Genomic DNA, 13,013 nt, shown 5'->3' with positions numbered 1-13,013 from the left:
GGATCCAACTGGGGTTCTAACCACTTTTTAATACACATTATTTTCACCAAGTCGCTCCATCCAGTTCCTGGAGTTTTACTTTACTTTTTTCTTTTCCCCTCCCCTCCCCCCCTTTGCCTTCTTTGTTAAACATTTTCAGGTAGGGACGCTGCACAAATGCCTGGTGAAGGCAGACAATTTGGAGCTAAGCGAGCCGTGCCGAGAACTGACAGGGTTAACCCCCGAAAGCCTGGCCAAAGCGGAGCCTCTGGATCGGGTTCTCCAACAGGTGAGGGTTTAACTTGTGGATGCGAGGGAGCGGGATTGCGAGTGATGCAATCGAGCAAACAGGAGACTTTCGCTTTGAGAAAAAAACATTGTCGAGAGCAACCCGGCGGTTCACCCCTTGCAAAGTTAAGCGTGGTTATTGTGCAACCGAGGCTGGCTGGCACCAGCTGCCACGTGTGCGGCCACATTTGATGGTGGCCTGCCGTGGCTGAGTTCACCCCAGCACCCTTCATCCTTTTGCTTTTATTTCTTTCTGAACTCCATCTTGGCATTTATAGCTTATTTGAGTTGCAATTAAGCCAGTTTATTCTGTATCAGTAAACATGGTTAAATCCAATATTTAGTTAACTTAATTGGAACGGAACGGAATAGAATAGAATAGAATTGAATTCTTTATTGGCCAAGTGTGATTGGACACACAAGGAATTTGTCTTTGGTGCATATGCTCTCAGTGTACATAAAAGAAAATGTAGATTTGTCAAAAATCATGAGATACAACACAATGATAGTCATAGGATACCAATAAGCAATCAAATCATACTAGGAAACAATCAATATAAATTGTAAGGATACAAGCAACAAGTTACAGTCATATAGTCATAAGTGGGAGGAGATAGGTGATAGGAATTATGAGAAAATTAATAGTAATGCAGACCTACTAAATAGTTTGACAGCAATGAAGAAACAGTCAATATTAATAAAAATCTTAGGATACAAGCAACAAATGGCAGTCATACAGTCCTAAGTGGGAGGAAAAGGATGATAAGAATGATGAGAAAAAATTAGTAGAAATAGAAGTGCAGACTTAGTAAAACGTTTGACAGTGTTGAGGGAATTGTTTGTTTAGTAGAGTGATGGGTTTGGGAATGAGGTTGTGTGGAATGATCATGGTTGATAGTGTTTTGCTGACCAGTGATGAGTGTTAGAAGCTGGTAGAGTAATAAAGTGCAAATGTGAAAGCAATGAGTAGATAAAACATCTCACCTTCATTATAAATTACTGGTTTTCCACCCTGTGCCTGGTCTTTCATCATCCTAGGGAGGTGTCTCTTTGGTGTCTATCTAATATGTATCATCTATCTTTGTGTTACCTGTCATCATTCGGTTTGTGTTGCCTGTCAGCCACACCTTTATGACTTGTCCAGAGAATCTTTTTTCAAAAAATCCCGACTTAGCATTATGTTTGAATGTAAGCCAGGCTATGAGATATTTTAAAAACTTGGATGTCCTAAGTCATTTCTAAGCATAATAATCTTTCGGTTAGCAAGTTCACATTGACCCATTTAGATTAATAATCTCTATTTGTTGCTTAATGTTGACAAATCTATGTGTGCAAATTCACTTGAAAAGTTTTTAGATACATTGTGTGTTGCTGTTTGGTTAGGAAACTTTTGAGAATTTTAATAAACTTCTGAAACGTGGGACAGAACTTTAGCATCTTCTACAGCAGGGGTCAAAAACCCTGGGGCCAGTACTGGTCCATGGCCTGTTAGGAATTGGGCCGCAGCGGCAACGGCTGAGTGGGCAAAGCTTCATCTTCACATGTGCAGGATCTAGATCAGTGGTTCCCAGCCTTTTTTTGCCCATGCCCCACCTAAGCATCTCCAAAATCCTGATCCCACCCCCTATGACATATAATTCTTACTATTCAAAAAGTGAACTCCTACTCATGTGGAGGAAACCTAAAAGGCCATTAAATTGGTTTAAACAAGGTTCCAATTGCCCCTATTAAAAATCAAATTGCCCCCCCCCCGTGGGGCGTAGACCCCACGTTGGGAACTAGGGATCTAAGTTGTATGCAAAACCAACCCCTTCCCTCCCTCCCACCCAGTCCCACTCCATGGAAGACCATTTCTTTCCCAAACCAGGTTAATAATTGCTATTCTACAGCAAAGTTATACAATTTTTCCTGGACCAGACCACAGCAAGATATCACAAAGCACATGGGAAATGCTAAATTAAGTTCAACACACAATTTTATTCCATTGGTGGGGCATAGAACAGCAGAATTTCAGAAGCCAACAAGAGTTCTCACTGTCCCCAGCTTGAATCAAGGCTAAGGATATTCCTAAGGTGTGAAATTCTTGTGCACGCCTCCCATTTTCCCACCACCGAGTTGCTGTTTCACATCCCTTCATCAGTCCTCAAGGACAAGTCATCCCTGCATTGCTCTACAAGTAATTTACATCCTCCAATAACATTGAACATGAGAAATCAGATCTAAAGCCTTTGGAGGCAGCGTCTGTTCTGAGGATAATCATCCCATCTTTGGTGAAATTTTGGTACCCGTGATGTGACAGATCATGCTTTTTTTCGGGTGGGAGGGTGAGAAGATTCCTATTTCTGAGCAACAATAGGGAAAGAAGACAACGTCCCACTCCATTGGATCCAAAACAGGTGGCGGTGTACTCTTCTTCTCTATCTCAGATTGAGGTAGTCCTCGATTTAAGGACCGCAGCTAAGCCCAGAATGTCAGCTGGTAAGCAAGACAGTTGTTAAACGAACCTTGTCCCAGTTTACAGCCTTTCTCGCCACATTTGGTGAATCACTGCTGTTCTTAAATTAGTAACGTGGTTGTTAAGGGAATCTGGCTTCCCCATCGACTTTGCTTGTCGGAAGGTCGCAAAAGCGGATCAGGTGCAACTGCCACACGTACATGCTAAGTTGCCAAGCATTGATCCCATGACTATGGGGAAGCTGCAGGGGTGATAAGTCTGAAAAACAGTCACTTTTCCAGTGCCGTTGTCACTTCGAACGGTCACTAAATGAATCAAGAATTTTCTGCATCTGGTTGATTCCTTGTTAATCTGTAGCTGATTCCTGACACTGAAAGCAGATTCCAGGACTTAAACATGGCTTTGTAAAATCTCTGTGAGGCTTGGAGGAGTCGTTTTCCCTGCCCCTTTAAAAAATAGATTTCTGAGCATAGATTTCAAAATTCTCAACCTAATTATCACCTAGTTCTGTGATGGTGAATCTATGACATGTGTGCCACAGGTGGCACATGGAACCATATGGGAGGGCATGCGAGGCGTTACCCTATGTCAGCTCCAATAATAATAATAATAATAATAATAATAATAATAATAATAATAATAATAATTATTATTATTTATTAGATTTGTATGCCGCCCCTCTCTGAAGACTCGCGCACTAGCCAGCTGATTTTTGGCCTTGGAAAGGCCAATTCACCATCTGGAAGCTTCAAGGAAGCTTCCTTGAAGCCCCAGAGTGTGAAAAACAGCCTAACAGACAAACCGGAAGTTTGGAAAGTGGACTTCCGGTTTGCCCGTTGTGCTGTTTTTCACACTCCGTGGCTTCAGGAAGCTTCCCTGAAGGCTCCAGAATGTGAAAAACAGCACAACAGTTTGGAAGTCAGTTTTTCTGAACCTCTGGTTTGCCCGTTTGGCCGTTTTCTCACCATCCCAGGCTTCAGTGACGTCTGTTCACGTGCGCGGGGATGGGGGGAATTGTGTGCATGCGCAGGGGCAGTGCAGGCGGGTTGCAGCTGCATGGGGGAGAGGGAATGGATATGGGGACATGCGCATGTGCTATCACACCCACCCACACTCTTTTGGCACGCGAACCAAAAAAGGTTCGCCCTCACTGACCTAGTTCTTTTTCTGAATTGCATGCCCAATAATTCTCCAGCCATTGCTCAAAGGTAAGACCTTCCTTGCAAAGATGTCTACTCTCTTAACCCAGGAGCTTCTTGAAGAAATTCCTTGGGGCTTCACATCATTGAAGAGATGGTTGTTCCAAAAACAACAACAACAACCCCAAGGCCCTCTGGCTACTTTGGGATTAAACAGATGCAAATCTCCTGCCTTTTGTCTTGGAGAGTTTCTCTAAAATACCCTTTTTTTACTTTGAAAATAAATAAATAAACAAAAGCAAATTCTCTTTCAGCAAACTAAATGAAGGCTTGATAGGAAAAATGCAAGATAATGGGTATATTTTTATGATTGGGATCCTAGTCTTTTGCTTTCCTGGAAATATGACAAGTTGGTTATTATTATTATTTATTAGACTTGTATGCCGCCCTTCTCCGAAGACTCGGAGCGGCTCACAACAAATAATACATGAGATACAAATCCAATATTAAAAACAATTTTAAAAACCCATATAAAAAAACAATCCAAACAAACTATACATAAAATGGAACAGCTGGGGGAATTTCAGTTTCCCCAGGCCTGGCGACATAGGTGGGTTTTCAGAAGCTTACGAAAGGCAAGGAGGGTGGCGGCAGTCCTAATCTCCGAGGGGAGTTGATTCCAGAGGGCGGGGGCCGCCACAGAGAAGGCTCTTCCCCTGGGTCCTGCCAGATGACATTGTTTTGTTGACGGGACCTGGAGAAGGCCAACTCTGTGGGACCTTATCGGTCGCTGGGATTCGTGCGGCAGAAGGCAGTCCCGAAGGTTGCTGTCTTGTGCTCAGAGCTTGCCTATAGAATTTGTTGGGTCTTCCTTTCATGGAGGTTTTTAAAGAAAAGATTGGACAGCCATTTGTCTGGAATGGTACAGGGCAGTGATGGCAAACCTATGGCACGCATGCTACAGGTGGCACATGGAGCCATATCTGAGGGCACGCAAGGCATTGCCTTGTGTCAGCTCCAGTGTGCATATATGCACTGTCCAGCTGATTTTTGGTCTTCCAGAGAGTGGAGGGGAGACCGTTTTTGCCCTCCCCAGGCTTCAGGAAAGCCTCCGGAGTCTATGGATGGCAAAAAACAGACCCAACAGGCCTACCGGAAATTCAGAAATGAACTTCCAATAGGCCCATTGGACTGTTCTTTTAATAATAATAATAACAACAACAATAACAACAACAACAATAACAATTTATTAGACTTGTATGCCGCCCCTCTCCAAGGATTCAGAGTGGCTCACAACAAATAATACAAATACAAATCTAATATTAAAAACAGTTATTAAAAACCCATTATAAAAAAGCAGTCATACATCCAGACAAATAAGACAGATAAATAATAATGCATAAAATAAGACAGCTAGGGGTATATCAATTTCCCCAAGCCAGGTGACATAGGTGGGTTTTCAAGAGCTTGCGGGTGGGAGCATTCCTAATCTCCAGGGGGAGTTGATTCCAGAGGGCTGGGGCCGCCACAGTGAAGGCTCTTCCCCTGGGTCCCGCCAGATGATATTGCTTTGTCGATGGGACATGGAGAAGGCCAACTCTGTGGGACCTAATTGGTCTCTTTTCCCTTCCCAGGCTTCAGAAAAGCTTCCTGAAGCACGGGGAGAACGGAAAATGGCCCAACGGGGCCACCAGAAGTCCAGAGGCTTCAATGGTGCCTGCAAACATGTGCAGAGGAGGCATTGAGAGGGGTTTTGTGCTCATGCATGGGGAGAGCATTGCATTATGGTTATGGGCATGTGCATGCATGCTATTGCGCATCCACCCAACCTTTTGGCACTCAAGCAGAAAAAAGGTTCAGCATCACTGGTATGGGTTCTCCTGATTGAACAGGTGGGTGGACTAGACGTCCTCCAAGGTCCCTTCCAATTCTGTTATTCAGTATAAATTCTGTATGAAATGTCTTCTTCCCATTCATGTTTCCAAACAGTTGTTGGTAACGCCTTATGTTCCCCCAAGGCCAGCTCTGTGATAATACAGCTAATTTAGTAGCATTACTCTTTCTCTTCAGTTTCACAGGGGCTGGAACTTGCTTTTAAAATAGAATAAAAGCAAAGTCAATTGAGGACTGGATAGAACCATTTAGAAGTGACAGATGATATTTTTTCATAATCCCCCTATAGTGTACCAGGGATGCTAATCTGGCTCTTAAAACGGGGGTTTAAGATGGCTAGATGGTTATATGGTAGTTAGTTGAATATGAGGGGTTCTTGGTCCTTCTGAGCTTGGTTGTCTTCTTGCAGACGGTTCATGACGCAAACTACGTAATGTCATCACTGTTATCAAAACTAGCACTGATGATGTTACCTAGTTGGGTAATGAAATGTCCACAAGAAAACAATTAAGGTCAGGCAGCACTAGGGACTCCTCATCTCAATCCTGAGTATTCTCCTTTATTGTTAATTGAATATTCTCTTGTATGCTTTTCCACCATCTTGTTTAAAGTATTTTTTAAAAAAATAAATTGGTTACTTTTAATGGATTGTTTTATGGATTGTTTTATTATGCATGAGTGTGAGATAGACGGCTGTACAAATGCAATTCAGTAAATCTTACCCATGTAGGAGACTCCAGGTTCAAGAAGGCTGACCTAGATTTTTTTAGGAGGTTGGATTGCACGCGTGGTAGAATACCAGGGGATTGGTCTGTTTTGGCTTTGTTTATTAGATTAGATTTGTATGCCGCCCCTCTCCGCAGACTCGGAGACTTTGAACAACATATGAACATGTTCGGTACTTTTCTTTCTGTTGTCCTTGGCAGGATAATGTTGTTCTTTTTCAATGTGTTACTATAAACACGAGGAACAACTAGCTTAGCTCAGCTAATTTATTTCAAATGTAGTATGTTTTGTGGTGGGAATGGGAATGAATGATTTTAAGTGTTGGTAGAGTTTTAAAGTTTTTCTAGTAAAATTAATTGGATTTTTAGATTTGTACACTGTATATTGTTTGCTATGTTCTGAGCTGCCCCGAGTCCTTGGCGAGGGGCGGCATTCAAATCAAATCAGATCAGATCAGATCAGATCAAATCAAATCAAATCAATGAATAAAACGTGAATGTAAATATTTCCTAACCCCTTTTCTTCCTATGTATCTTTCCAAGCTTGGGGTTGGAAACTGGAGGGAAAAAATTGAAAATGGATAAATGCAATTGCAAAACTTTGTTGAATGTGGGTTGTTTGGGGTTTTTTGTTTGTTTGTTTGTTTTTGTATCTCCTTTTACTCTCCTGTGAGTGTGTTTGCTGAGGAGGTAAAACGTGTTACTGGATTGCAGTTTCCTTTGACAAATACCTCCCTGGAAAAGAGATGAAAATGCTGTGTTGTTTCAAGGCTGCTGGGTTTTTTTAATTCGTCTCCTCCAAGCCCAGCTGAATCATCCTTAATTATAGGAGAACAGAAGCCTCTGGAACAGCTGAAGTCTTTTTGAGAGGGGAGGAGCCATTACATATGATATATTTCTATTCTTTCACTCTCCAGTTGGATAAACTTCAGGAAAAACCAGTTAAGACTGCAAAGTGAGTTTTGGTGGTTTGGAAACGATTCCAAAATGAGTATTCTGGCTGCAAGTTAGATCTTGCCCTGCTTCTTACAACCAAAGACAGCTGTAGCAGCTTAAATACACTTTGCCCGTTCCTTCTGTTTCCCATCCCTCCGGGTCACACTTCTCAAGCAACAGACTATAATTACGTTCGATACTTTTATGAGACAGTACCCTGTTTATCTCCAACTGCAACTTAGGTTTAGCCACCCTTAGCAGAATTTGCCCACCTTTGCTTGCCGTACCAAGTCACGGACTGTTGTAATCGTGAATAATGGGAAAAGCCACAGTTGGCTGGGTACACAAATTAAATTATGTTACGGTTTTAAAAACAAGTCGTACTGCGCACCGAAGAAGCCCCAGTGAATAAGCTAATTAATGCATGAAGAAAATTATAAACCGTAAATCATCCACCCCTTCCCGTCAAAAGTTAATGCAGTCTTTGAAAAGCTAGACTTCTCTGGCCCCTTGTTTTATAAACTCGTAGTTGACTGAGTTCACACATCTAAGTTTTTAAACCTAGCTTGTGGAATACTACGTTCAGTTTTGGTCGCCATGATGCAAAAAGGATGTTGAGACTCTAGAAACAGTGCAGAGTAGAGCAACAAAGATGATTAGGGGACTGGAGGCTAAAACATATGAAGGACGGTTGCAGGAAGTGGGTAAGTCTAGTTTAATGAAAAGAACCAGGGGAGACAGGATAGCAGTCTTCCAATATCTCAGGGGTTGCCACAAAGAAGAGGGAGTCAACCTATTCTCCAAAGCACAAGAAGCAATGGGTGGAAACTAAACAAGGAGAGAAGTAACTTAGAACTAAGGAAAAATTTCCCGAGAAAACAATCAACCAGTGGATCAGTTTGTCTCCAGAAGTTGTGAATGCTCCAACACTGAAAGTTTTTAAGAAGATGTTGGATAACCATTTGTCTGAAGTAGTGTAGTGTTTCCTGCCTAAGCAGGGGCTTGGACTAGAAGACCTTCAAGGTCCCTTCCAATTCTGTTGTTGTTGTTGTTGTTGTTGTTGTTGTTGTTGTTGTTGTTAGCCAGTTAGCTTGATAAATTGTTCCATCTATAGGTCATGACTTTCAAAGCAGATCGCTGAATTCACATGAACGTGCTAAGCAGTGGTGAAATTTAACTTACGTTCCCTACCGACTCGGAAGCCTGCACGCTCCCATCGCACATGCTTTTTCAATCTCTGCACATGCACAAAAGTCTTTGCGCATGCACAGAGGGTTAAAAAAAAGAAAATAAAGACATCTGGACAGGTGGGTGGAGACTTGCATGGTCACCACTACTGCTTCTCCAAACCACCGGCAGCCACCGCTACAGGTATGCCTGGATTGGGCCAAACCAGTAGCATTTCACCACTGATGCTAAGCCAAGAACCAAACTCTGATGATTCTGGGAGCTTCATCCCTGGAAGCTTTCAAGAAGAGACTGGACTACTTCTGCCATCTGACAAAAATGTGTAGGGTCTCCTGATTGGCCGGGGAGGGGGGGGTTGAACTAGATGACCTACAAGGTCCCTTCCAACTCTATTATTCTGTATCTGTACAAAGTGGTATATATACCAAGATGATTCAAGGCCATCTGTTTTCTGGTATAAACCCAATGGTTCTTGACCATTTAAAGAGATCTTTACCAGGTCTGTAGGACAGAATCAGCTGGTTTAGCATACTCGGGCATGCTAAAGTCAGGACAGCTCTCAGGAATATTGACATAAGACATGATTTGTAGCTCAGGGTTGAACTATGGAGTACTTTTTTTAAAATAAAAAGTTTTTATTTATTTATAACACATTTAAAACAAAAGAAACACAAAAAACCATGAATATGACATGAAGTTCCAGTTTCAATAAGTTATATAATTATTGGTCTCTCTCTCTCTCTGTGTCATCTATCTATCTATTTATCTGTCATGTACATTATTAATTCAGTTTTTCTCCTTCGATCATATAAAAAAATCTATCCATCTCTAAATTGTCGCTATATTGTAATCCCAACATTCCTCTTAAATTCCCAACAGTATAATTTATCCCAGATTTCATAAAGTTCTAATTCATTTTTAAAGACATTGTCAGTCTGTCCATTTCTGCACAGGACAGTATTTTGTATGATATCTCTTCTTCTGTGGGAGTTTCCTCGTTTTTCCATCTGTGCGAAGGCTAGTATGGCAGCAGGCAAATTGTGTAGTATTGTATATATATATATAAAATATATATATGCTGTTCCTTTCTCATATTTTTCGGGAACCATGGAGTCTTTGATGTTTTCTGAATTTGGTTGGTTGTTTTCTTGCAGACATTTCATTACCAAACTAGGTAACATCTTCAGGGCTAGAAGGGAGTGGGGGTTTGCTCTCTGCTAGAGAATGAATGAAAGGTTTGCAAACAACAACAACCCCCCCCCCAAAACAACCCAGTTCAGAGAGCCCCAAGAACTCCACACGTTTCAAGGAATGTTACTATTCTTGGCAAGTCCCAAATGTGCTGTTTCTTTCAACACTTTCATGAGTCCAGTTGCCTCTTAGGGGAAAAGCACCTCTGGGATTAACTATGGCCTGGATGGCTGAGAATTTCCATAGAGATTGTTCTTGGCAAGAGTCTCACAAAAGACCCAATACACAATGCATGACTTTGGGTCAGTAGTGAGTTGCTACCGGAATGGTAAAGGACACTGCGCTGGTATCAAAAGTTGAGCTGCGTACACAGCTTTGATTACCCTGTGTGTGTCTGCATGAATCCCAGCATGTTTTTGCTTCTGCGCGTGCGCAGGAAGCAATTCTTGTAAGGGGACATATGTGCACGAGAAATTTAGGTGATTTTTTGCATGCGTGGAAGCAAAAAATTGCCAAAATCTCACATTCGCATCATTTCACAAGATTTTGCTTCCTGCGTATGCACAGAAGCAAAAACACACTGGGATGTGCGTGCATGCAGGAAAAGCAATGCTATATGCACAGCACACCGATAGCGGCGGGAATGGGAACCTACCCCTGCTTTGGGTGGAAAAATGACAGGTATCGTGACCACGTCTGGTCCTGCAGGCGTGGCTTTAATAATAATAATAATAATAATAATAATAATAATAATAATAATAATAATAATTTATTAGATTTGTATGCCGCCCCTCTCTGAGGACTCGAGGCGGCTCACAACAACATAAACAGTGTACAAATTCAATTTTAAAATGCAATTTAAAACCCTTATAATAAAATAAAATAATCACACAACCAATCAAACCATACACCAGCCTTGACAATTGGTGTGTGTGTTAGTTTCCCCATGCCTGGTGACAAAGATCAGTTTTTAATAACTTACGAAAGGTGAAGAGAGTGGGGGCAGTCCTAATCTCTGGGGGGAGTTGGTTCCAGAGGGCCGGGGCCGCCACAGAGAAGGCTCTCCCCCTGGGTTCCGCCAGACGACATTGTTTAGTCAACGGGACCCAGAGAAGGCCAACTCTGTGGGACCTACGGTAATCGGCTGCTGGGATTTGTGCGGCAGAAGGCGGTCTCGGAGGTATTCTGGTCCAATGCCATGTAGGGCTTTGTAGGTCATTACCAACACTTTGAATTGTGACCGGAAATTGATCGGCAGCCAGTGCAGGCCACGGAGTGTTGTTGAGACATGGGCATATCTGGGGAGGCCCACGATTGCTGTCGCGGCCGAACCTTTAGAAAGGGAAAGTGAACATTCAGGCTGTTCAGAGGTGAGCATACCTTGGAGAGACTTCAGGAACAGCAGTCAAATGCACCTCACCCTTTGCGCATGTTAGCCGATTGCTCTTTGCCCTGGTGAAGGAAGCCAGGGTTTTTTTTGTGTGGAATTTGTTAACTGGAACAATGGGAGTGACAGTGTATACTTTACACTGTAAACACATGGCTCTTTCAGAAAAGGCTGTAAACATTTAGATGTGCAAAAGCATCTGTTTGGATGCACCGTTTAAAAGCTTGCAAACGTATTTCTTTGTCTTTTATTAGATCGTACATGGACTCCATTAAGGTCCCAATTGTGCAAAACTAGCAGCTGCGAAGTGAACTCTGCCCAAATTTATTCCCTTTTAAAAATTTGCCATGATTGGTAAGGGAATCTCTACAGTTATTAAGTCAAGGCAGCGGCGAGTTGCTCCCAGTTCGGCCTGTTTCTGTGAACTGATGGTGATGGTGGCGGAAGGCTCCGCCCATCTGCTTTGGATGCGCATTCTGCACATGCGCATGCATGATCCAATAGCAATGGGTTTTAGAACCCACTACTGACTCGGGGGTGTCAAACTCGATTACATTGAGGGTTACTTCAGGGTTGTGTTTGGCCTCATGGAGCTGGCATTGGCATGGCCAGCTTGACGTCACTCGGGTCGGTGGCACTCTAGTGACCCAAACACTCTGCCAGCAAAAATAGGTTCCTGAGCCCCGTTTCTGGCTGCGACAGCCTCCTGCAACCTTGTGACAGTTAAAATAGAGCCCAGAAGGGCTGCACACAGATCTCATGAGCTTCACTTTCAGCTGCAACGGCCTCTGTTTTCACTGGCAGAGGCGCCATGGACCGGTCCTTCACCGTTTCCAGGGCAACCTCACCGGCCAGATGTAAGCATCCTGCAGGCTAGGTCTGACCCTACCCAGGACTTGAGTTTGACACCCCTGTAATAAGTGAGTCGGTGGTTTTTAAGCAAAGACAGCTGGGAAAGTTGCAAAATAGAAATTGTATAATTCCCAGGAATTGCGACCATTATAAACACATGCTAGTTGCTATAAACGCATGGATTTCGATCATTTGGCTAGGCCTTGCAGGGAAAGGTCTTAAGTCATTCATTTCAGTGGCAATGTAACCTCAAAAAATGGATAAATGTCTGGTTGTAAGTTCAAAACTCCCTGTATGGTGTTACCATTATTCAGTGATCACCTGAAAAGGTATCACACGGTCGAAGGCCACAATCAGATCCCAAATTGTGTAGCTAAAAGTCTGTGGAGAGTCTCAGTCACCAAGGCCATGGTTGTTGTCCCAAAGGTGCTTTTTCAAGAGGCAATTGGACTTTCTTGTTGTTGTTTTTAAGACGTTTCACTTCACATCCAAGACGTTTCTTTACCTCTGACAGGATTTTTCATTTTTAAAATTTTTTATTGATAAAACACACATAACAAACAACAAAAAAGAAACAATTAACAAATATGTGACGAATCTTCTAGTATTTACACTTAAATACCCTAAATTATTACCTCAGTATTCACTTTATAAACTTTACCATTTACAAATTATATATATATATATACATGTATTACACTTCTCTTTCCTTAGTTTGAAGGTTCTCCTTTCTTCTCACCAGTGATTTCATTTTTCCAAAGTTTCGTAATATTCAGTCTCTTTTTTTTCCCTTTTAATTCAAGCGTTAGTCTGTCCATCTCTGCACACATTAATACTGTATTTTATATAAAACTACTCCTTCTGTGGGTATATTCTTATTCTTCTAATATTGAGCATAGGCGAGTCTTGTTGCAGTCAAGATATGCAGCATTTTTCTTTCCCTTCCATTCCCTGTCTGACTATCCTGTCAGAGCTTGAAG

At 42.3% G+C, this 13,013-nt stretch overlaps 1 protein-coding gene across 3 annotated transcripts in view; it reads left to right on the top strand.

Moving 5' to 3' along the window:
* ESRP2 (epithelial splicing regulatory protein 2) overlaps positions 1–13,013 on the top strand; it is an 80,607-nt gene that overhangs the window by 1,620 nt on the left and 65,974 nt on the right. For all 3 annotated transcript variants that reach the window (XR_011559822.1, XM_070760463.1, XM_070760464.1), the window contains exon 3: positions 140–268. Coding sequence is in view for 2 of the 3 variants with exons in the window: in XM_070760463.1 (XP_070616564.1) it covers positions 140–268 (129 nt within the window). In the remaining variant the exon portion in view is untranslated. The remainder of the gene's footprint in view (positions 1–139; positions 269–13,013) is intronic.

The sequence above is a fragment of the Erythrolamprus reginae genome, chromosome 9, assembly GCF_031021105.1.
Source record: "Erythrolamprus reginae isolate rEryReg1 chromosome 9, rEryReg1.hap1, whole genome shotgun sequence".
Taxonomy (NCBI): domain Eukaryota; kingdom Metazoa; phylum Chordata; class Lepidosauria; order Squamata; family Dipsadidae; genus Erythrolamprus; species Erythrolamprus reginae.
The sequence above is the reverse complement of the archived record's forward strand: the minus strand, read 5'-3'. Positions and strand labels throughout refer to the sequence as shown.